The sequence below is a fragment of the Botrytis sinoallii genome (genome assembly GCF_014898435.1).
Source record: "Botrytis sinoallii strain Bc 23 chromosome Unknown BSIN_005, whole genome shotgun sequence".
NCBI lineage: Eukaryota > Fungi > Ascomycota > Leotiomycetes > Helotiales > Sclerotiniaceae > Botrytis > Botrytis sinoallii.
Genome location: NW_024066032.1, coordinates 613,718 through 637,109, shown reverse-complemented (window position 1 = coordinate 637,109; position 23,392 = coordinate 613,718). Strand labels below are relative to the sequence as shown.

The following is a 23,392-nucleotide window of genomic DNA, read 5'->3' as shown; positions in this document are numbered from 1 at the left end:
ATTGTGTGTATTCGAGAGTATGTATGTATTATAAGGGTTTATGTTACAAGATTATATTGTAATGAAAAGTGTGTCAGCAACTAGGTACCTAGGTATTTATATAATTTCTTTGTTCATTTCAAAGAGGAAGGAGGAATAAATAAATGAAAATATCTTGCACCATCCTCTCTCCGTATACCATAATGCAAATGCATAACCCAATGATTATCCTTACCCATTCACCCCACCACGCCATTTCCTTGGCCCGCCCTGCACCTGCACGACTTTTCTTTTTCTCTTGATGTTCGACGTTATCATGCTTCAAAGTCAATGGTAAGCGTTTGACGTCGGATGGTTGTGAGGGTATCGATGGGATGGATGAAATGAGATTGATCGAGCAAGAGGAGAAGCATTTGGAGATAATCTTAATGCCGGAGATCAACAGGTCATGATGGATGAGGGAATTAAGAAGATGGAGATGAAAATAAAATGAAAGCATTCGGAAGAAGAGGGAGATACATGGATGTGTGTTTGGATGGGTGTTTGTGTATATTGGATATGAACGAATGAATGGATGATCTACAATAATGTTATACAAGATACGATCTCTGGGTATCAATTATCTCATTTATCTCACTTATCTCACTTATCTCATTTATCTCATTTAATATCCTGCATCGGCTGAAACTTCCTTGGATAGCAGACGGGGTGAGGATGGAAAGGAATCTCATATGGGAATACAAAACACAAACACAGTGCACACTCACCACCAACCAGAAGCATTCAACTCATTCGAAAGACCTACCCAAGTATATTAATTCGTCCATCTCATATACCCACCCGGACTAGGCCTTTGCACCTAACAAGCCTTGGGAAATAGAAGATCACGACGATCAATGGGAAGGGAACCATCTATTCTTCATCTATCTGACGCACACCCTCATCAATCAAAGGGTGCATCGTAATAACTTTCCAAATGATATAGAATAACCTTGGAACCCCTCTTTTTATCTTTTCATGTTTGGATGATTGGATGTTTGGATGTTTTCATATTTCCACTTTCTATCATTTATTTATTATATTATTTAATTTATATAGAGAAGAGAGTAGAGTAGAGTAGAGTAGAGTAGAGTAGAGTAGAGTAGAGTAGAGTAGAGTAGAGTAGAGTAGAGTAGAGTAGAGAAGAAAAGAAAAGAGAGTAAAAACCCCAGACTGATTACAGAATGAATACCTAGTACAGGACTCCAAGTCAAGCTTCAATTCTTCCAGGAAACCCCCTCGACATTTCACGGAGAGATCATCTTCCCTTCTTGGGTCTCCTTATCCACTTCTCGAGAAGCTTTCCCCTCTTACCGTGTACCAGATTTACTATTCCTCTCGGTTTCTCTCTGCTCCTCTCTGCCCCTCTCTGCTCCTCTCTGCTCCTCTCCTCTCCTCTCCTCTCCTCTCCTCTCTCTGATTCTCTTCTCTACCATCCATATACCCACAGACACTCTTTCTTCTCCTCTCTTCTTCTCCTCTCTCTTCAATCCCTCCAATTCATCATCCCTCCTACATGATTGGAAAACTGGATCACTTTCTGGGTGGAGAAGAATCATCATTATACTTCTCCAACGTCAATCTTGTTAAATCATACTCGCCATCAAATGAATTGATAGTCGTCATATCCATCGCCCGTGCTTTGACAACTTCCGTCTTACACATCCTTCGTTCCAATTCACGATATCAAATCACGAAACGATTATGATCTAAACCTTTCAAGGGATTTTCGAGGGAGACATTACACTCTATTCATTCATTTATTCATTTATCATTCTGTCATTCATTCATTCTTGGAGGATCGTATCATATCGATCGCATCACTCTCACTCTCACTCTCACTCTCACTCTTCTCCTTTATATCCATCTCATCCCATCCCATCTCCACTTAATTGCAGCTGTCAACGCGGCACCTTTCACACAGAAAGTCCCAGGAAAGAAAGAACAAACGACCAAACGAAGAAATCAGAAAGTTAATTGATCAACATCCACCACTTCAACATTATCTCTCTTCACTCTTCACTCTTCACTCTTCACTCTTTTTCTCAATCATCTCTACTGGATATTCTTATCCTCGACATTCTTTTCTTTTTTCTATCCTGTAACCGTCAACCCTTTCTCAAACGTCCTTTTCACAACGGTCTTTCTTTTCCACGCCATCCTTTCCGACTTGAGTTAGATTTCCATCCAAAATCTAGTCCACCCGATCCTCCCGCAAACGCCATCTTACAGCTTCGGCTCGTCGCGAATTTCCAAGCTATCCACTCACACTCAGGGTCCAGATTCAATATCGATCATTTCAATTGCGATTGTCATTGCCATTGACACTGCCATTGCCCTTTCGATTTCGACAATTGGTCGACCATTATCAAATTCTATACTGCTTCCTTGGCCCTTCTCTTAACCAATTCTCTCACAATCATATATCATCATTGAAGAATGCCATTATCTTCACCCATTCTCATGACGTACCCTGGCCCCCCTAGAAGAGCCGGAGGTTTCCTACGATATATCATTGGCGCAATAGGAATCCTTCTCCTAATCTTTTACTTTAAAAGTTCATCAGAATCGCCATCTTTCACATATGTAACCCCCACAGTACCTGATCCTCCAACATCCAAAGTATCTTCCACACCATACTCGGAATCTCTTTCCAATAACGAATTACCCATTGCCAAACCGAAGCAAGAACATCCTATCGATACTTTAATCGCCGACGCAGAAAAGACGTTTGATGAATTATTGCAAAAAGAAAGTCACGATATTAATGCCGCCGCTGCAGAATATCGCAAACGAAGAGGGAGACATCCACCCCCAGGATTTGATGCATGGTTTAAATTTGCCCAAGACAATGATGCCGTCATGGTCGAGGATTTCTTTGATCAAATATATCATGATTTAGGTCCATATTGGGGTGTGACTCCCGCAAGAATGAGAACGCAAGCTAGAGATGCTGGCATGGTGATAAGTATTCGAAATGGTAATGCAACGGCAGATAGTGATTGGTTCTGGACACAAATTTGGTTGCAATTGATTGGAACCATACAAAAAGATTTGCCAGATATGGATATCCCACTCAATGCTATGGATGAACCAAGAATGGTGGCTCAATGGGAATTGATTAATGAGAATATGGAAGTGGAGAGAGCTACGAGGCAACTTGCAGATGTCAATGTAGTCTCTCAGGATTACGGAAGTTTGCCTGCTCCAAGACGTTCTGGAAGTGGGGAACCAGACGCACCCAAGAGAGAATGGGAAACTTCAGGTATGTTGAGACGATGAGAGATTTTGTGTTTGGTTTGTTGACTTCAATAGGTCCATATTGGAAAATCGCTACCAGGGGTTGTCATCCAGATAGTCTTGCACGCCGAGCTGAGGTTATGACGGACTTTTCGAAAACACCTGCTATTTCCATGGGTCATTCTTCTTTACATACCTTTAAAGGTTATGTTTCGAATTATAGCCTCTCGGCCGATTTTTGTCATCAACCAGATTTACAATCTCTTCACGGAATGATGATTAATCCTCTCTCAATTTCTTCAACTCAAGAGTTATATCCTCTTTTCGGTGGTTCTAAACTTCCAACAAATAACGAAATTTTATTACCGGCACCAATGTATTGGGTGAAAGAGGAGAGATTCACAGGTGGTGATGATCATGGAGTTCCTTGGCATCAAAAATTAAACAAGGCCATCTGGAGAGGTGTCGCTACCGGAGGACGAAACAAAGAAGATAACTGGAAAGGATTTCAACGACATCGCTTCGTCTCCACGACAAATCATACATCAGTATCTCGAGCCGAATCTTGGGAAACGATTCCTCCAAATTTCGCCCTTCCAACTTCGATGTATAATATCGGTGCACAACAAGAAAATCGATTGGGGGATTGGGTACATGAATGGTCTGATACAGCATTTATCGAATTGATGTGTAATGAAAATCGAGATGATGGGATATGTCCATATACGGATCCGTATTTCTCGATCAAGGAAGGACGGAAAATGAGTGAACAATTCAAGAACAAGTACATTCCTGACATTGATGGCAATTCCTTCTCAGGAAGATATAGAGGTTTCTTACTTTCTTCCAGTTTACCAATCAAAGCAACCATTTTCCGCGAATGGCACGACTCACGACTTATTGCTTGGAAGCATTTCGTACCAATGGATAATAGATATATGGATTTTTATGGTATCATGCAATATTTCTTAGGGTATGAAGGAGAGAACTTTAGAATTGAAGGACATGATAAGGAAGCGGAGAGGATTGCAATGGCAGGACAAGAGTGGGCGAACAAAGTATTGAGGAGAGAGGATATGCAGATTTATGTGTTGAGGTTATTGTTGGAGTACGCACGCGTCTCTAATGATAATAGAGCAAATTTGGGATTTGTGAAGGATCTTTTGTGATGGATTTGTGAGAAGAGGAGTGAGGAACGGTGGTTGAGGAGTGAGGTGGGGAGGTTTCTTCGATTTCGTTTCGTTTTATGGAATAGGGCTTTCATTCTTTTCGGCTGGGAAAATGACTGGCATAGGGAAAATTACATGCGTATGGCATGCAAAATAGCGTTTTTGAGGAATCCCAAGCGGGTGGCGAATGGTGTAATGGAAATGACTCAAACAATGAGTCGGGGCGTTTTGGTATTGAAATTTTGGGAGTGTTGAAGAGAACGGGTTTTTAGACCGGAAAGACGAAGACGGTTGATAGAGAGGAAGATAAAAGGGACGAAGAGAGATAAAGGGGGGTGTGTTTGTCTTGATTTTTGAGCGAGGATTATCTTTTTGTGATGAGCGAAAATAGGCGAAAATTAAGGAGGAAATGAGTACGGTACTTGTAGTGATTATACCCATAGATTAGATGGAAAGAATCTCAATGATGAGATGAGATGAAATGAAATGGATTAGATTCAAAGTTTAGATGTGTGTAAATTCTTTGTGATATTGAAAATTTACGAGTGAATAAATAAACTAATACGTAAATATCGCGTAGCTCTTGTCTTGTATCTTGTATGATTGATTGGGAGAATGGATAATAGGCGAGGGAAAGTTACTTAGGAAGCCGTCAAGATTTATAATTATAATAATGATTCTTGATAATTACCTATCTACCTATCTATTTATTTGCCTATCTATCTACGTACCTCTTTAAGGATCTTAGCTATATAATAAAAATCACATATATACATGTTCTCAGGAACTTCTAATGTTTCGATTAATTACCTATATAAGTAAGTAGTTAAATTTAAATACTCTATCGAAACTAGATAGCTAGGTATGTATTCGAAGTGTTGGTATCACCATGGGGATGGTGAAGTCAATATAGTACTAATGATTCACACTGTTGTAATATTGCTTGAGGTTCTGAAAGCTAAGGGCTACGAACGTATATGCTGTAGTGCCGGGGCGCTAGCGCGGTCACATGATCCCTGTCCCAACACGAAGTAATTATTCTATACTGTAGATATTATGCTATACTATATTATACTATACTATATTATTCTATATTATTCTTTTCTCTGAACTGTAGGTGGTGAGTATGATGGATGGATTATTCTTATTTTTATTATTTTTATTATTCTTATTGTAAAATAAATAGAAATATACGAGTTTACTCTACTCCTCTACTCCTCTACTCCTCTACTCCTCTACTCCTCTACTCCTCTACTCCTCTACTCCTCTACTCCTCTACTCCTCTACTCCTCTACTCTACTATGCTCCACTCGTATCATCTCAAATAATATTAATAAAAGTATCGTGTTTCACTTCTAAGTTCTCATAAATAGACAGATAGATAGATACATAGGTAGGTAGATAGATAGATAATCATTTGTATTTTATTGAATATTATTGGATTTCACTTCATTTCATTTCTTGAATGTTATTGAATTGTATTTCATTTCATTTTATTCATTTCCTATCCCTTCTCTCCTCTCCTCTCCCCATTCGAGTATGAGCACGAGTACTGTCTACCTTTCGCATCCCCATTCACCCTCACATCCGCATCCTGACCCACATTAAACGCCAAACGCCATGCGCCGCGCTGTGCTTGCTGTGCTACATATAGGGTGCATGCATACGTACACCCAAGAAAGATATCACCAGAGCCGAAAACGCCATTCATACCATCTCTTTGATATAACCCTCATGAGTCTATTTTTCCTTTCCCATTCCCATTCCTATTCGCCTTTTCCATTCACCTACGCCTATACTCCTTCCTATCTTCACTCAACTCCCTTCCCCTAATCCACCACGTTTTTTTCTCGACTTCAACAAGCCTCCCCTTATCGCCTTCACTTTCCCCTATCCCCTCTAACCCTCCCCCTCTCCATCTCCTCCTGCAATTCCTTATTCTCCCTGTCCTTCTCCCTCAATCTCTGCGCCGCACTCGTACGATCCAATTTCCTCGCTTCTCTTTCCGCCTTCAACTTATACTCCAATTCCTGTAATCTAACTTGCCAGCGCAAATCAGGTTTGTATTCCTCTTCTCTTGATTCACCTGTACTACTTTCAACTCGCGTCAACGTGTTTGACCGCGTTGGTGTATTCATCTCTCCATTTGCCTGAGATTGGGATCGAGAATTTGAAGCTGCAGATGAGTGACGTGTCATGGTTGAGGATCTGGATAAAGAGTTATCGATGCGACGACGAGGTCCAGTGGGAATAGATGGTGATGGCGAAGTAGAAGTTTCGTAAGCGCCAGATCTGACTTCATTGGCAGCCTTTAAACTTGATATTTCCGTTTTCAAAGACCTATTCAAGTCCTTCAACTTGACCACCTCCGCCCTACTATCCATACTACTAAATGGAACTGCACTCCTCGCCATCGTTTCCAATCTATCCAATTTCTTCGTCTGCATCTCAAATCGATTTTCAAGGGTCGAGTATTCTTTCCACAATCTCCTATCTAGATCCTTGACTCTTCCTCTGAAATCACCAACTAATGTTTCGATTGTTTTGACTGCCGCTAACAAGTTCTTTGAGAAACCTGGGAACATGGTAGAAACAGCCTCGAGAGATGGAAGTGCACGACCGTTAATGAGGGAATTATTATGAGACCAATCTGTACCACAAAGACTTGAAAGTCTACCCCATAGACCTAGGAGCAAGTTATTTCTCTCCGTAAGTTGTTCTTTGAAATTGTTTTCTAGCTGTGCTATCTTTCTCCTATCTTGTTGACGTGAAGTTTCGAGTTCTAGAACACGAGATTCTTGTTGTGAGAGAGTGCGAGTTGTGTGAGAGGATGTCTTTTGAGATGTTTCGTATTGATTTTTGGTGAGACGATGGGTTTGTCGTTCTTTGTCTAGCATATCTGCCAGTTTGCGGGACTCAAGAGCGTGAGACTCCAAGAGGTCATCACGTTGTTTGATCATACGTTCCTTTTCGGCGAGAGAAGCTTTGGTGGAGTCTAAATCTCGAATGGTATTTTCGAGTTCACGTTGAAGTTTTGCAATGGACTGTAGAAATTAGTTGAGAACCCATGAAAGAATAAAATGAGGTAAACTTACATTCAATAGACTTGACCTGGTACCATTCAGATCACCAAGGGCTTCCCTGAGATTACTCTCAAGTTCCATAAGCCTCTGTTTCCACTCTGCAGCTTCCACTTCTCTTGAAGTAAGATTCTTTCGTAATCTTCTAGCTTCATCCTTGGCGGTCGTTGCTTCACGATTAAGATCATTGACGAATTGTTGAACTTCTTGCTTTTCTTGACTAGCAACAATTTCTCTTTGATGTCTTTCCTCATGAAGACGTTCATCAAGTTCTCTAGAACGTTCTTGCTCTTCATGAAGAGCATTCTCCAAGTTCCGAATAGCGGCCTCAAGATCCCCAATCTTGATCTTATCTCCATCCTGTTCTTCTCGAAGGAATGCAATTTCATTTTGACTCGATTCTTGCTGCACATTCAATCGATTCACCTTTTCGTTAGATTCGACATAATTCTTCTCGATTTCCTCAAGTTCTCTATTGGCTTCATCCAATTCTCTTTCAAGATCTTGAATCTTTTTAGATTTTCTTTCGTGATCATCCTCCAGTCTAACAACTATATCACTCATCTCTCTCATCTCATTCTGCAACGCATTGAAGTTCTCTTTCTCATCAGCGACCTCGGCCGAAAGACGTTCAATCTCAGCGTTAGCTTCCTCTTGTTCTGCAGCAAAGCCATCAAGTTCTTCTTGAGCTTCTTTACGTAAAGATTCAAACATTAGCTCGGCTTCTTCTTGACCCTGAAGTGCTTCATCTCGGTCTGCTTGCATGGTGAGTAGATCATTCTCGGCAACATCCAAGGCTTCTTGTAATTCTTGAGCTAGACCTTCGGCTTCCTTCTTGTGCTCCACGGCAGTCTCAAAATCTTCCATACAAGACTCGAGTTCACGTTGTAAGTCCTGATTATGTATCTTGAGGCTGTTAATTCTGTCTCGAAGTTCGGCTTGCTTGTTCTCGAAATCTTCGCGTTCAGCCTCATTCATACTCGTCTGTCTTGTACCCGCACTAGTCCTGGATGAGGATCGTTCGTGTGCTCGTGATGCTGATCGTTCAAATATGCTCTCGCCGGCCACCGATGTACCACCTCTTCTTTGGCCAAGCTTTAACTCCTCGATTTCTTGATAAAGCCGTTCTTTTTCGCGGTTTCTTGAAGTCAGCATTGATGTCTGTGCTCCGACTTCTCGTCTTAGCTCTGCATTTTCATGTCGAAGTTGTTCATTATCCCGTTTAATCTCCTCGGCTAACGTGCTTGCTGAGCTATATGTACCATTCCTATCATCTGTCATGCGATCAGACATATTGGAATTTGATCTCGAAGGTGATCCGACGCGTCTCTTTGTGATGTTGTAAATATGGGTCGTGTGACCCAATCCTTGTCCTCCGGTAGCCGTCTCTGATTTCAGTCGGAAAATCTCTTCCCGAAGAGCCTTTATCTCATCATCGCTTTGCTCTCTGCGGGCAGTTTCTTGCTCAAGGAGATCTTTCCAGACATCCATTTCTTCACGTGTTTCAATATCTTGACCTCGCCTTTCACCCATTGTACGAACCAAATCGGTAAGATTTCTCTTCTCGTTTTCCCGAGCAAGACTCTCATTCCTTAACCTCTCAATTTCCGTCACATATTCTTCAACCTTCTCTCGTAAGTAAAGAAGCTCCTCCTCCCGTTCAAAAGCGCCTTCTTGATACCACTTCTGACTTCCTTCTGTAGATGTACCTGATCGAGCTGTGGATGGTCGGTCTTCGTCATCTTTGAGTTGTTTCTCAAGGTCTTTTACCTTTTTACGAAGAGCTTTGTTATCTCTTTGCATGACGGCTAGACCTGTCTTGAGCTCAACATTCTCAGATATCATTTCCTTAACACCTTCCTCAGAAAGCTTGTCTAATCGATCACTGAGAAACATAACTTTCAATTTCAAGTCAAAATTCTCCTTAGATAGTCTTTCGATCGTGCTGCTCTGTTCCTTCAAAGTCAGATTTTTACCAGTTCTTTGGCCCAGAGCGGATGCTGCAAAGCTTGCCGACTTGCTGGGTGTGTGTACGCCATGCTTCGTACGAAAGTCTTTAGCCATTGATTCGGGCACTTGGACATTGCGAACGTGGCGTGCGATGATTGTATCAGTAGGTGGGTCCATGGGTCGACTAGATGCACGAGGTGTTTCTGGAGCAGAATTCGTCTGATTTTCACTCCTCCCACGGGTTGAATCTTCTTCGGCTAGTGTCGCCAATGGTCCCTCCACTCTTCCAAATGAATCTCCGCCTTCGTCAATACCAGATGCCATACTTCCCAAGCTTATAGTCCTAGATAAAGTCATACTTCCACTTCTGGATAACCCCCCGGAAGGAAGTGCGCCTCCGGATTGCAAAGCATAATCTGCACCAACTGTCACATCGCTTCGATCGTCTTGATTCTCAGAATTTGTATAAAAGAGGACACAGAAGATCGCTGACTTGAATGTCGACTGGTGAGAAATTTGGGTCTAGTTGTATTGCGTGTTGAAAGTGCGGCCCCTGGGGTCGTACCGGCATCGACTGTTAAATGTTTGTTTGTACTCCTAGCCGGTGAGTCATGGGGTAGGCTTGAGCTATCATTCACCGATTGGACAAATGCACGTAAATTTTGGCGCGATCTTGTGGGTGTGGCTTCCATATCCTCTTCCTCATCTGATTGTTGCTGTGATTGAGAGGTGGATTGTGCTGCTGTTTCGAAATTCTCTCCCATGCTTGCCATTGACATGGCTCGAGATATGGTCCTTGCAGCGGCAGCGGCAGTTGGGGACGACGAAAGAGTTTCGAGGTTAGAAGTCGTGTTTCCAATTTGTTCCGAATCATCGTGTTCTCCTTGCACAGAATATCGAGGGGCAGGGCCTGGAGTTTTGTATGCACCATCTGGAGTGGGAGGTGAAGAGGGTGTCGGAGAACCATGGCCCCCATTTTCATTAATTCCAAATGTCTTCTTCTTAGGAGTTTGTGCTTCCATTGCAGGGGACTCTTCACCATTCCGACCCGCATCAAACAAATATGTATCATCGGCACCAGCCTTGCCATGTTTACCAATTGGTGAAACACTCGGGAGGAAACTTGATTCGACATTGTCCAAGTGTTGTTCCATTGCCTTTGCATCCACGGCACTCAGCAGACCCTCACTTTGATTATCTCCGTTGTCGCTATGTGCATAAAGTACACTGCTATCAGTGGGAGGGGACAGAGTAGGTAAATTCCTATGGTCGTAAGATTCCGTTTGACTATTCTGCTCGAAAGCTTGTGAGTTCATAGATATCGAATCGTCATTATCACTTCTATCTGCCATTAAATCGCCAATATTATGAAATGTAAAAGCTTCATTTTCCGAATCCTGTCGTGCAGTTCGTGGCCGTGAATCAGTTTCCGACATTGTTGACAAACTCGACATTGTGTAATCATCTCCCTCCGCCATCTTGCCTTGCAGATAGTTCAACGCGTCGCATTCGCTGTATATCGATTTGTACTTGGTCGCAGGTTTCGTATGCTATGCTGTATGCTGTGTTCTTTTCGTCAGGAGTAATGCGCTCGACCGTAGTGGATAAATTGAACTGGCTGAATTGATGATAGCAGCAACGAACAAGTCTAGGAGTTGGTGAGGTAATGAGAATTGATCGTATGGTTTGTATAGCATGTTCTCGTTGCCGCAATATTCATAGAATATCAATCAAGAGGTTTTCGATGTTCACTTTTTGCTCCGCTGTGATCTTTTCAATAATTGACGTGCATATAAAATCGTTATTCGTTGGTCAACAAGAAAGTCTATCAATGCCTAGTATCGGTAAGTCTAGAAAACATTCGGTTCAATGTTACCGGGGTCAGTTTTTGTCAGGGCGACCAACAATGTTTCACACCCGTCAAAGCTGCACGGACTATCAAAATCTACCCTCGTACCCAAACACACGCTACTGAAGGAGTCCAAGCTCGCGTGGGCGAGAACTCAAAACATTTCACCCCGCCATAACGCCAACATTCTCTCTCGACACACTGCAAGGACTGGGCAGGTATCGGGTATCAATACAATTAACACAGTATTTGACGAATAAGCGACGGCTCTTGTGTTTACAGTCGTATAGAGGTTCATGCTGTTTCGTCTGTTTGTCTGATTATACAGGTCTTGTAGTTGAGATCTGTAGTCGAGATCTGTAGTCGAGATCTGTGGTCTCCTATTCACAATGGCATCAAAGGGATACACTGTATGGACAGGTCGTTTTTTCAACCTGAATCTTAGGGTTATCACCGAGAAGAAAAGTTTTTCCTTTTGGCCTTGCACTTTACGGAGTAGTAAAGTGTGTTTTCATGGACTCATTACAATGAAGTCATCCTATCGTCTCATTCAAAATCCTACTGAATGCCTGTCTCACTTGCATGTAAGACTCTCGCTACCATCTTATCGGGACTGTTCTGTATCAGTCAAACATTTGTCTATGTTTAGAGGCTATCATTCCCCTGAAGTTCTTACTTATCATCTGTTGGAGAATATTATGCAGCTGGATATTCACACATGCCATAATCAATTTTGACACAACCAATGGCAGTTACAGCTAGCTTATCGCTCGACGCTGGGTATCGAATCAACCAGCCGTTATCTCTATCCTAAAGCCCGATGGTCACAATCAGCAATCACACTCTACAATCTATTCCAAACCTCAATATAACGCAATTACAAGTGATTGATGGTATCGCAATTTCATTGCCAAAATTCTCAACTTGGACAAAATGATAGTATCCATAACCGACACTTCTGAAGAGCTTTATCCTGTTCCACCTTCGCAAGTTCTTCAATCATTTCACTTGCAAAGTTGCTTTGTATCGTCAGACTTAACTATGGTTTAGCCAAAAACTCTAGGCTCTGCCAACCATCCATGCAAAACGGTGATATGACCGCAAATTTCTGGCAAGGGCGGATCTTTGGGATCAATTATTTCCACAGTTACACTTCTGTAATGACTTCATTCACTTCGCAATTACTGTGATTCAAACTAGCACCAAGAGCTGCCATTTCAAGAACCATATAAGTAACAGATCAAGAATCTTACCATTTATTGACCCGAGCCAAATTAAGTTGATGAGGGAGATGGACAAATCTTTATGCTCGTAGACAACAAATCATCAAATGTTCATTTCATGACTGCAGAATCACAAAGTCGCCTCTAAACTGCGTATTGGTCTCTTGATCATCTCCCAACTTCAAAACTTAGCATTTATTCAGGCCCTCGTGCGGCCAGAAAGTATGCCACACTCCACTCACAGGCACAGGTGGTAAATTACAAGATGATTGGTGACGGGTACCACAAACGGTACGTGTGAGTTTTTTTAATGTGGGGTATTCCAAGGCTCAAGCTGAGCTGGCCGATTTCCTGGAGGATAAATACTTAGCAATCACTCTAATTCATCCTGACACACAATACACTATACTTACGGCTTCAAGTAACACGAAATTTGTATCCGGAAACATGGCTTCTCATCCTTCAAATTCCCAGGCACAATTCCCGTATTTGGAAAAAGGTTCGGAACTTGCGAAGGAAGACCCCAGGTACATATCAACAATCGATAGAATATGATTTGCACGCAAGCTAACTTTGAATGTGCACAGATATTCCGCAATCGGCTCCGAAATTCTGACCACCGACAGTCATGCTCACGATGGTGGCTGGGCTATCATCAATGACATGAGTTCCGACGCAGGCGTCCTTCCTGAATCTAGCAAATTCATCTTCGATACTGAACATTCCAAGTCATCGTTCAATAGCAAACTCAGGAATATTCCACCTCTGAGACATACAAGAGTGATTCTTTTCCTGACGTGTGATATTTCCATCTCCAAGCGAAATTACAGAGAATTTTACCGACCACAAATAGTCCATCCCGCCACGGTTGGGATTCTAAGAAGTTTGTATAAGGCCTTGCCCTCTTTCTTCTATCATGTACTGGATCCAATAGGGGGCTATCCAAAAGACAGGTCCTCATGGGCCGCGGGTGGAAAACTTGACGGAGTTGAACAATATTTAAAATTCGGATTCGAATATTCTACAGAGCACTCAACCCCCTGTTGCACGGTCTACTGCATTAAAAATGCGACTTTTAATACTGGTTTGTTGAAATTCAAACTAATACTTTATGCAAAACTGACACACCATAGTGGTTATCAACTACCATAAACTTCTCTTTCGCAATGTGGATAAAGACAGAGGAATTCCTAAGACAGCCGAAGAATTTTTGCACGCAATCACTCGACTTTGGGGTGGAATGACCAACTCAGAAGTCGAATCCGCGGTAAAAAAACCCTTTGGAGCTCTTGGTACCAGTAATCAAAGACATGGAGGATTATTTTTCTCGAGATGTCGAATATATGAACTGGAGTCTTCAATCATGGATCTCTGATCTCGACTATAAACTATCTGCTGTATCCCGAGCTCACCAGGACGACACTTTGTTGAAAGCATGGCATAATGGTCGCGGGTCTCTGGAAAGTTTTGAGAAGATCACTTCAAGGATCGAGGACTATCAGGATCAAATGATAGCTCAGGGTGTAATTGAGTATGGTCATAATGACAATCAAAAAATCAAGAATATGTTACGGCAACATAGAAAGTCATTACAGGAGGCATATAGATTAGAACAACATGTCCGCGACACTTTACAAATGAACGTTGGAAATCTTTCTCTGAAGGAATCCAGGAAGTCGCTGGAGAAGGCAAATTCGCTAGGGAGACTCTCGATCCTTGCCTTCGTATTTCTCCCTTTCTCTTTGGTAACATCCTTTTTCGGTATGAACATCAGTGAGATGACTGGCAGTGGCGCTTCGTGGAAAGTTTTTCTCATAGTTGCTGCTATTTTATGTAGTCTGGGAGTTGTTTTCTTCCTTTGGATATTCAGGAAATCTCCAAGGGTCATGAGATTTCTTTCTGCCTGCTCTTATCCACCCATTTGGGTTCTCCACCGGGTCAATAAGAAGACATTCAATCATATCGGTTTGCGGCTTTGGTGTGCTGATTACATTGCTAGATCATAGTCAATGGGATAGGTTTTTATTTGTCACAAATTCGACGAACGATGGCTTACAATGTTTTGTATTCTTTTCTTCACTCCAACAACTGAGAAATATCGCACTACACAGTTATTAGCACAATTTTAAAGAAAATTGAGACTCTCCAGTGTCCACAATAACAGGAGGTGATACCGCGACTGCCCTTGGTATTTTATTCCCGACTGGGGTAATTTCTCGAATATATGAAGAGATTTACCATGTAATTCTTGCTTTCAACTCAATACATCGTTACGTATATTGAATCAATTTATTCAGGCTTCATAGACTCTAGATACGACCTTAGAGCATCTTGGAAGAGGGGAACTCTTTTTCTCGCGATGAACCGGACAACACTTATTAATTTGTGAAGGACCTCATTTTCGCACTTCTTTGACCTGATCATGACTTCATAGTCTCACAATAATTGTCAATACTTCTTGGCTTGGAGTACTCTCAGCTCCGCATTAATAATGCACTTTTAACAAATGATCATCGCAACGCCCAAAAGAACAATCATATACTTGTGCACAGCAAAATAGAGTCACCTATATCTCCAACAACTCAATTTACTTTCGTGTATTTGCAACCACAATTCTAAAGCCATTCTCGCGTCTCCATTCCATCGGTTCAAGACTCCCACGACACGTACAAGAAACCTCTTCCCTCGAACTACTAAAACATCCTCCTCTTATCACCCTTCTAATTTTCGCATCCGCATCTGCATTTTCCCGCCCATCATCTCCTTGATAGGGATATGAAAAAGATGATGTACTCACATCTTCACCCCACAATGTACTGCACCATTCCCACACATTCCCCACCATATCGAAACATCCGAATGGAGAAATATTCTTAGGGAATAAACCAACGGAACATCGCTCGGTGAATGGTAAATCTTTGTAATTAACATAACCTGCGTTCCATTCTGTGCCCCATGGATACAATGATTCTATTTCATTGCCAGATACCTGAGAACCTCGAGCAGCAATTTCCCATTCCGGCTCAGTGGGTAAACGGACTTCCTCATCGAGAGCAATCTTCCCGGATGCTTGCCAGCGTGCTGTTAACCAGGTACAATACGCGCGCGCATCGTACCAGGTGAGATCTGTAGCTGGGAAATTATCTTTAGAGGGGGATAAACCATCAGGACTATTCCAGTTCCGTCCCGTTTCTTTGATAAAAATCGCATATTCTCGATTCACAACTGGGAAGACGCCGATACAGTACGAGGAAATGGTGATAGAATGGGGAGGTGATGAATTTGGGTGGGTGGAAGAACCAATTGTGAATGTGTTGGAAGGAACGGTGGTGAGGGATGTTAGATCTCGAGGATCTCCAAGTAGAGAAATTGTACGGCCGGCGTTTAGTCTTTGGGTAATGGGTAATATGCCTTCTTTGATAATCGCTAGTATGTGATTGGAAACTCGTTGATGCAGTGGACTGGACGAAGAGATGAAATCTGAAACTAGTAGCGCGCCTAGTTGTGCATTTGCTCCAGAACCTGCAATCAGCCCCTCAAGAGATTTAAGTAGCTCTGGGCTTCCTACATCTCTAAGGCGTACTAACCAACTGCGAATAATCGGTTCTGCCAAAAAAGGATTTTGATTAAATAGATCAATAGCTACTTGTGTGTCCTCTTCAACAAGCTGGTGCGCAGCTAATAAGTGTTGTATTGCTTTCGAGAAGACCGCTGGATTCCTAATCGTCAATCTACACGAAAATGGAGTTTGAATGCCCTGCTCCGCTTCCTGGGCTGAATGCTCCAATGCCTCTCGTGTGATTCTTCTATCGTTATAGTTTTCAGAAAGCACAACGTGGAGCCATTCATCCAATAAATCCTCTGCCTTTCCTCCATGATGAGCGGTCTCTAACGCAAGCGCAAAATATGCTGGGAGACTTGCCGCTTCACCGATTTCAATCTCGATATCTTCGTATTCGATATTGGTGCCATTTATATTGCGCAAGAACATGCGTCTCTTGACTTGAGAAAGTGGTAGTATATCGTGTCTTCTTATTTCGGAGCCTAAAATCCAATTCTTCACGATGCTGCTTTCTCCAAGGACGAGTAGTTTTATAGAAGCTTGTTCGTGATTCTGGATTAGATGGACCATAGACCTTAAAAGTTGTGGCCCTTCTTCTCCAAGAGACTCGATAGAATCACGAATGATCAATAGACACGCTGGTTTGCTACTATCCTTGCAGCTCTCAATAAGTTGAGGTAGCGTTTCCAGAAGCAATATTGAGAATTGAGAGACGCTGGAGATGGGAAAGTAGCAAGGTATTATGTCGGAATTTTCAAACTCCCAAAACTCGTTCTGAACATCAGTTGGCCCATTTCTCGCAATAAAACCACCTCCAACTGATTTCGTAGTGGTAGTCGCTAGGCAAAAAGCAAGATGTTTTGCGAAAGTCGTTTTGCCGCTCCCACTGGGCCCGGTGAGTAGCAGGAACTGATTATCACGTATGAGTTCGAGTGCTGAGAAGTAGTTCAGAGAATCTTTTTCGACATCTTTATTTTCTTTTCGAAGTTCTTTTCTAGATTCGTCTTCCAATGTATAGTTTGTAAGAAGAGGGATATATCCAGTCGAGAGAGGGATAGTATCACCTGACGGAGAAACTAAGAGGGGTGAAGACCCGAATGTTGATGCTGTGTCGATGTATTCTCCTAGATTACTCATTTTGTGCGTGTTCTGGATATTTAAAGCATTGATACTGCCAGGAGACTTGTACAGCAAACAATTTATAACAATTACTAGATCCTATCGCAGGTAATATCCATATTCGAAGGCGATGCGATTTAATCTTACGTATCATGACAACGGCGCGTGACCAGTTGAAAGGCTCATAACCTATCGACCTAATAAGGCGAAGAACAATCTTACTATGCCGCCGGGTGATGGGCTAGCCTGAAAATATATGTAGCATGGGCTGTTTGGCACCGGGATTGTCATTGTAAGCAACGAAGAGTGGGATTCAGCCTCACATACGCGTAATTGGCCCATGAAGATAATGCCAGTCACGCAGAACTTACCCCTCCAAGCTCCCCTAACCTTCTCGATAATATAATTAACGAGCCGGACAAGAAGCTAGTATTTATCATACTTAAATTATCTACCGATCGTGTGGAAAAGCAATAGCTGCATTGTCTATCATTGGAGAGAGGGCTGGCCGGATCAATGAATGGAACTGGTGAAACAATTTTACAAGAATGGATTACTGGGGCATGATGGCCATGAGAATGGAAATTCTGACTTCAGATCCCATTTCATCGCTATGCATCAATCAAATATTCCATTGATCACTTTGATCTTCACGAAGAAGTGGGACATTGTTGTGTGGTATCAATTCATTAAATCTCGTAATGACCCATAACCCATTCCATTCCATCCCAAACCCCATCCAATCATAACTATGGTATAACATCAATCCTCCCTGGCCTCCCATCATGCATCATGAACATCGTAATCTAGTTGGAGAACTTAGGGTTGACTTGGGATCTACATGCGGGGTAATGTTAGTGAAATCCATAGCATATGGAATGGGTTGCAAGAATAGGAGAGATGAAAGACCGTACCCAGTCTGCTTCTCATACAACCCTCTGGCACCGTCGGTGATCTTCTCATTCTGATCGCGGGTCATAGTGTGGCCGGTCTTCTTCTCGATGAAGTCGAGAGCTGAGTACATTGTCAACATGATATTCGCAGATTATCGATTGTAGACTGCCAATTGCGAAGTACGTCGAAAGTATGAGGAGAGAGAGGGGGAGAGGGGAAAACAAACCCTTATCACCATAATCCTCCTTTCCGGCACCACCAGCAGCTTGGTTGGTATTACCAGTGCTTCCTGAGCTTCCTGATCCACTCTTGAGGGCACCTTTGACGAAATCCATTGTGATGAGGTTTATTTGAGTGTTTGGGTGTTTGAAAAGTTGTGTAGTTGCTTGAGTGTTGATTGAGTGTGAAGTTATTAGTGCTGGTGAATAGAAGTCAAGCCAAGTCGTAAATGAGGGGACTTATATACCCTTCCGTATACTAAAAACGCCATCATTTACTAGTGCATCAGCGGCTTATGTGCCTTGATTCTTTCCGTTCTTTGAACTGAAGCTTGGTTTCGCCGTGTCGTCGTTGCTGAGCATATTTACGAATCCGGTTTAGAGGGGTAGCATGGGGCTGGATGGAACGTTCTGGTTGGATAATTTCCATGAGGGTTAATTGTGCATGTGGGGTGGAAGTAGTGACGTACGCCAAGACATTACGCTCATCTACGAAGGGGACAAGACTTCGGCACGTTCCTGATTAATAAGCCCGTTTCCTTTCAAGGCCGAAAGTTGAAACCTTAATATGGATTGCCTTGATGTAGAATAAAGCATTGATGGTATATTCATTTCTGATCGAGGTAATGACCTAAGTGCTTCTATTGCTTCGCCTCACCAGTTCCCTTTCAAAAGAGGTCATCACCAATATTCGAAGAGTTGCTGAGATTGTGGTTAGGATTATTGCAACGGCGATCACCAGATCGATTCTAGACCAGAAGTTAAAGAGATCCGATCTGCTGTCTCTACCTACACCAATACCTGTTAGATGATGGTAGATTCATGAGAAAGAAGCCTCTGTGGCTTATCTAATGTTTAGCCGCCTTCATAATCTACGGATTTCCTTTTTACAGACTTTGAACTTGCTATTTCAGATACCGGAAACTCGTTTTCAATTATATTCGATGCAGCAGGTACAATTTGCAACGCTTGAAGCCGTTCTTCAATCTGCCTAGACCATTTTGAGGAAGGTCCTTTGAAGATTGTGTATCCAGATAGTGCTTGATTATATATCTGCTGTGCTATATTTTTCCGGTCAGTTTGCGAGAAAGTGTCTCCAAGGTAGAGCATAGTAGTCAATGCCGGTGGATAAGACGAGGCAACTTCAGGGCTAAAAGTGTTCTCATAGCTTTTCAGCACTCGAGGATATATCTTTTCTGCCTCTGCTAGCTTGCCTTGCTTGAAATGGAGGTTACCTAGGTCATTGATCGTACTAAGTATTGATGTGTGGTATGGTCCAAGCGCCTTATCACTGTCTTCCAGCGCTCGAATAAATATTTTCTCTGCCTCTGCTAGCGTGCCTTGTTTGGAATAGAGGCTGCCTAAGTTATTGACTGTACCGAGTGGTGTTGATATGTTATTTGGTACAAGTGTCTTCTCATAGCCTTCCAACGCTCGAAGATATATCTTCTCTGCTTCTACTAGTTTACCTTGCTGGGTGTAGAGATTATCTAGATTGTTGATTATATTGAGTGTTGATATATGATCTGATCTAAATGCTTTCTCCTTGCTTTCCAATACTCGAAGATACGTCTTTTCAGCCTTTTTTAGTTTACCTTATTGGTGATAAACAAGAACTAGATTATTGACTGTATCGAATGTTGATGTATGGTTTGGTCTAAGTTCCTTCTTTATGTCTTTCAGCGCTCGAAGATACATCTTCTTTGCCTCTGCTGGCTTGTTCTAGTGTGAAAAGAGGTTGCCTAGTTTGTGAAATATTCAATATAGTCTGTCTATATCTATCTTAACATAATCTATAAAAAAAAAGTTGTCATATTGCATATTGAAGGAGCCACCACTGTGGAAGCCAAGAATACTTTTCATTCTTATCAAAAATCTCTGAGGTAATATAGGTTAAAGCTAGATATGCGAAGCTCTTATTCTATTCCTTATTAAGCACAAATACTATCTATAAGTAAATACAACTATATATATTATACCCTTTAGCCTCGATCTATAACTAAATAGATCTATTTAAATCAATCAATTCTGTCACGGTGTGAGCTCACGTGATATGCTGGTCCTATCGGAGAGGACCGAAAGGAGCGCTCGCACCAGAGCGCAAGCGAGCTAGGGCCCGATCGGGCTAGCTCGCTGTGAAAATTTCGTATATCTTCAATTCAAAAGATCCTGTATTGTAGCTCTTTAAGCTATATCTTAATCCTCAATCTGAACCTATTACTCGAATCAGTATAACTTTGCCAGATTAGAGTAAAGTTATTAGAACTCTATTCCATTCATCTGTTTTCGTAATATTATATAGCTTCTACTTATTAAAATATCGCTTTTGCAATAACTACTCCGTATCCGTCTGGCCAGTCTAGGGACTTCTCAGAATTTGGTGTTTCTGTATTAGAGAATCCCTAGGTTTAATATTAATACCTTTAATCGATATCTATATATTATACCGAACTGGAGAAAACCAATAGATTACTTGAATGCGAAATTTCCGAATTCCTAATCCGCAAATGTATTTAAGCTATTCTATATAAGCAGATTGCTATTCAAAACGTTTGTTTATTTGATTGCCTTATCAAATCCATATTTATTATATCTACTTATTTGGAAACTATATTTTCTGAAACTCCTGTTGACTCTATCCCTAAACTTATTATATTTATTTATTTATTTATTTATAGTGATTAACATCTAATATCTAACCTCCCAAGGGGTATTCTAGATGTATTAAGGAGTGGGCCTACGGGCCACTAGTGTTCTAGCTGTTTATAGTAGTGTAATGTTAGCTAAACAGGGGTTTGTTGCCTTTAATATTCCCCCGCTCAATACCGCTTATAGTAATCCTGCGGTTATTCTGTCTAAAGGTTTGTGGTTCTGTTTCAGAGGGCTTTATTTTATATATTATTTAGATATCGACAAATAATTAGGTCGATCGTTGTCGATTGGGAAAGTGTTCGAAATATTTATAGCTATTCGATGTGGGTTTTAGATTAATCGGGATGGAAAACTTATTCTCGGTGTCAAGGTACGGGTAAAGACTTATATTGTACCATAAGGGTAGAAGAGCTATGGAAGAGTGAAGCCCTACTTATAGGAAGTAGGGCGCGCTAGTATGCTGTGCCTGAGGCACGAAGGCAACTACAGATCATGTAGTTGGCGCCGTGACAGTACCCCCCGCTCAAGGCGATCGGTCCACGATCGCAATACCAATTGACCTTTTAGAAAACAAAATAACACTAAAATACTCTAATTTCTACTATTGGATTAAAATGAACTTTCTTGGGAGTAGTAATCAATTGCCGGAGCTTTTTAGGTCTGCCTCGGCCTCGATTCGGGGGTGCGCTTGGTGTAAGTACTAGCGGGGGATCAGGAGTAGTAGATCTTTTGAAGCCTACCCAAGCGGGCGGTTCTGGCTTATCTGGATTTGCTAAATGGAAAGCGATGATCGTGTCTTCTTGGCCGCGAAGGTCTTCGGCGGGTTGCCAAGATGCTGGGTGATGTTTCCATTTGACTTGGTAGTGAAATCCGTCCTCGTTATGGCAGTCAAGTAGTTTATCGAATTCCCACCGCTCGGTTTCCTCGTTCGTTTCGTCATCTCTTTCTAGGATACGGCCTTGGTTTCGACGGGATTCGGCTTCGTTGATCGCTTCTTGACCGGCTAGTCCAGGTGAGCGGTGGAGTGGTCGGAGTAATGAGTTGTGGAATACTGGAAAGATCTTAAAACTAGTGGGGAGCTGGAGTAGACAGGCTCGTTTATAAACTTTTAGAATCTTATAGGGGCCATCCCATTTGTCATCACCTTTCTTCATCGGGCGATTGGTTTTCATATTCTTAGTACTAACCCATACTTTGTTACCTTCTTTGTATAGAGGGGCGTCGGTGCGAGTCTTGTTAGCGTAATCTTCATATCTCTGAATGGATTGAGCGGCTAGGGCTTTCAATTTTGTTAGGATGATATCAAATCGGTCCGCAATCTCGTTGGCCTTTAGGAACTCGCGTTTGCGTTGATATGATAGGTTTGGGGGAACAGGTGAAGAGGGCTCAACGCCGAGGCGTGGGTGAAAACCGTAGTTAGCGAAGAATGGGGATACGCCGGTAGTCTCTGAGGTGGTATTATTAAGCGCAAACTCCGCGAGTGGGAGCCAATCGTACCAGTCATCTTGGTGGAAGTTCATAAAAGCCCGAAGATATTGTTCTACCATGGCATTGATCCTCTCTGTTTGTCCGTCGGACTCGGGGTGGAACGAGGAGGATCGTTTCAAAGTGATCGATAGACGCTCGGATAAGTGCTTCCAGAATTCTGATATAAATTGTGAACCTCTATCGGATACTATATTGTCAGGTGCACCGTGTAGGCAGTAGACTTTTTCGACGAACCGATCGGCGAGCTCCTCTGCGGACAGTCCTATAACCGGGATGAAATGACGCATTTTCGTTAGGCGGCAGACAACTGTGACGATATGTTGATGCTTTTTGCCATAGCGTTCGCTGATTGGTAGCGGTGTAATGTAGTCAATGGAGATATCGGACCAGGGGCGGAATGGTACTGGCAGGGGTTCTAGGAATCCGGGTGCGGCAAGACGGGAGGCTTTGGTTCGGAAGCAGAGTTGACAGGCTTGTACGTAAGTTTCGATTTCCCTCGACATATTGGGCCACCAGTATGTGCGGGAGACGAGATCAATAGTTTTAACTCGACCGGGATGTCCTGCCGGACCAGTGGAGTGCGTTCGGTATATGATCTGGGTGCGAAGCTCAGCGGAGGGGGGAACAAAGAGGCGGTCGCGATAGAAAATTTTATTATTGATTAATCTACAGTCTTGAAGAGCGATTCGGAGGTCTTTTCGGATCGATAGCGGCCAATGGCGAGCAGTTGGGTTCTGAAGTGTTTTACGCATGGTAGTGACCAATTCGGATGATTCGTATGCTTTATCGATAAGATCGTCGATCGGCTTCTCAGTATCGGGGATGATCATACCCATAGGCGCCGCGGTGAGGTCGATGTCGTTATTTGTTTGTCGGATGAGGTTCTTGAATGCAGCGGTGTCGAATACTCTTTTCGGGAGGACTGTTTGT

General features: G+C 42.4%; 7 protein-coding genes across 7 annotated transcripts; 2 read left to right on the top strand and 5 right to left on the bottom strand.

The window, feature by feature from the left end:
- Positions 1-1,328: 1,328 nt before the first annotated feature.
- EAF02_003415 (uncharacterized protein) lies at positions 1,329-1,577 on the bottom strand (the record flags this gene model as incomplete). Its single annotated transcript, XM_038899463.1, has 1 exon — positions 1,329-1,577. The coding sequence occupies one exon, from the start codon at positions 1,575-1,577 to the stop codon at positions 1,329-1,331; it is 249 nt and encodes an 82-aa protein (XP_038760390.1).
- An 880-nt stretch (positions 1,578-2,457) lies between these two features.
- On the top strand, positions 2,458-4,427 carry EAF02_003414 (uncharacterized protein; the record flags this gene model as incomplete). Its single annotated transcript, XM_038899462.1, has 2 exons — positions 2,458-3,283; positions 3,334-4,427. 2 exons carry the CDS (start codon positions 2,458-2,460, stop codon positions 4,425-4,427), a joined length of 1,920 nt encoding a protein of 639 aa, XP_038760389.1.
- A 1,880-nt stretch (positions 4,428-6,307) lies between these two features.
- On the bottom strand, positions 6,308-10,935 carry EAF02_003413 (uncharacterized protein; the record flags this gene model as incomplete). The annotated part of the gene is made up of 3 exons (XM_038899461.1): positions 6,308-7,471; positions 7,523-9,903; positions 9,951-10,935. The coding sequence occupies 3 exons, from the start codon at positions 10,933-10,935 to the stop codon at positions 6,308-6,310; spliced, it is 4,530 nt and encodes a 1,509-aa protein (XP_038760388.1).
- Positions 10,936-12,976: 2,041 nt separating this feature from the next.
- Positions 12,977-14,699, top strand: EAF02_003412 (uncharacterized protein; the record flags this gene model as incomplete). Its single annotated transcript, XM_038899460.1, has 3 exons — positions 12,977-13,056; positions 13,117-13,613; positions 13,663-14,699. 3 exons carry the CDS (start codon positions 12,977-12,979, stop codon positions 13,902-13,904), a joined length of 819 nt encoding a protein of 272 aa, XP_038760387.1. The 3' UTR covers positions 13,905-14,699.
- Positions 14,700-15,116: 417 nt separating this feature from the next.
- Positions 15,117-17,228, bottom strand: EAF02_003411 (uncharacterized protein; the record flags this gene model as incomplete). Its single annotated transcript, XM_038899459.1, has 1 exon — positions 15,117-17,228. One exon carries the CDS (start codon positions 17,226-17,228, stop codon positions 15,117-15,119), a length of 2,112 nt encoding a protein of 703 aa, XP_038760386.1.
- A 788-nt stretch (positions 17,229-18,016) lies between these two features.
- EAF02_003410 (uncharacterized protein) lies at positions 18,017-18,439 on the bottom strand (the record flags this gene model as incomplete). Its single annotated transcript, XM_038899458.1, has 3 exons — positions 18,017-18,047; positions 18,125-18,224; positions 18,331-18,439. 3 exons carry the CDS (start codon positions 18,437-18,439, stop codon positions 18,017-18,019), a joined length of 240 nt encoding a protein of 79 aa, XP_038760385.1.
- A 738-nt stretch (positions 18,440-19,177) lies between these two features.
- On the bottom strand, positions 19,178-20,020 carry EAF02_003409 (uncharacterized protein; the record flags this gene model as incomplete). Its single annotated transcript, XM_038899457.1, has 2 exons — positions 19,178-19,903; positions 19,952-20,020. The coding sequence occupies 2 exons, from the start codon at positions 20,018-20,020 to the stop codon at positions 19,178-19,180; spliced, it is 795 nt and encodes a 264-aa protein (XP_038760384.1).
- Between the last annotated feature and the right edge of the window lie 3,372 nt (positions 20,021-23,392).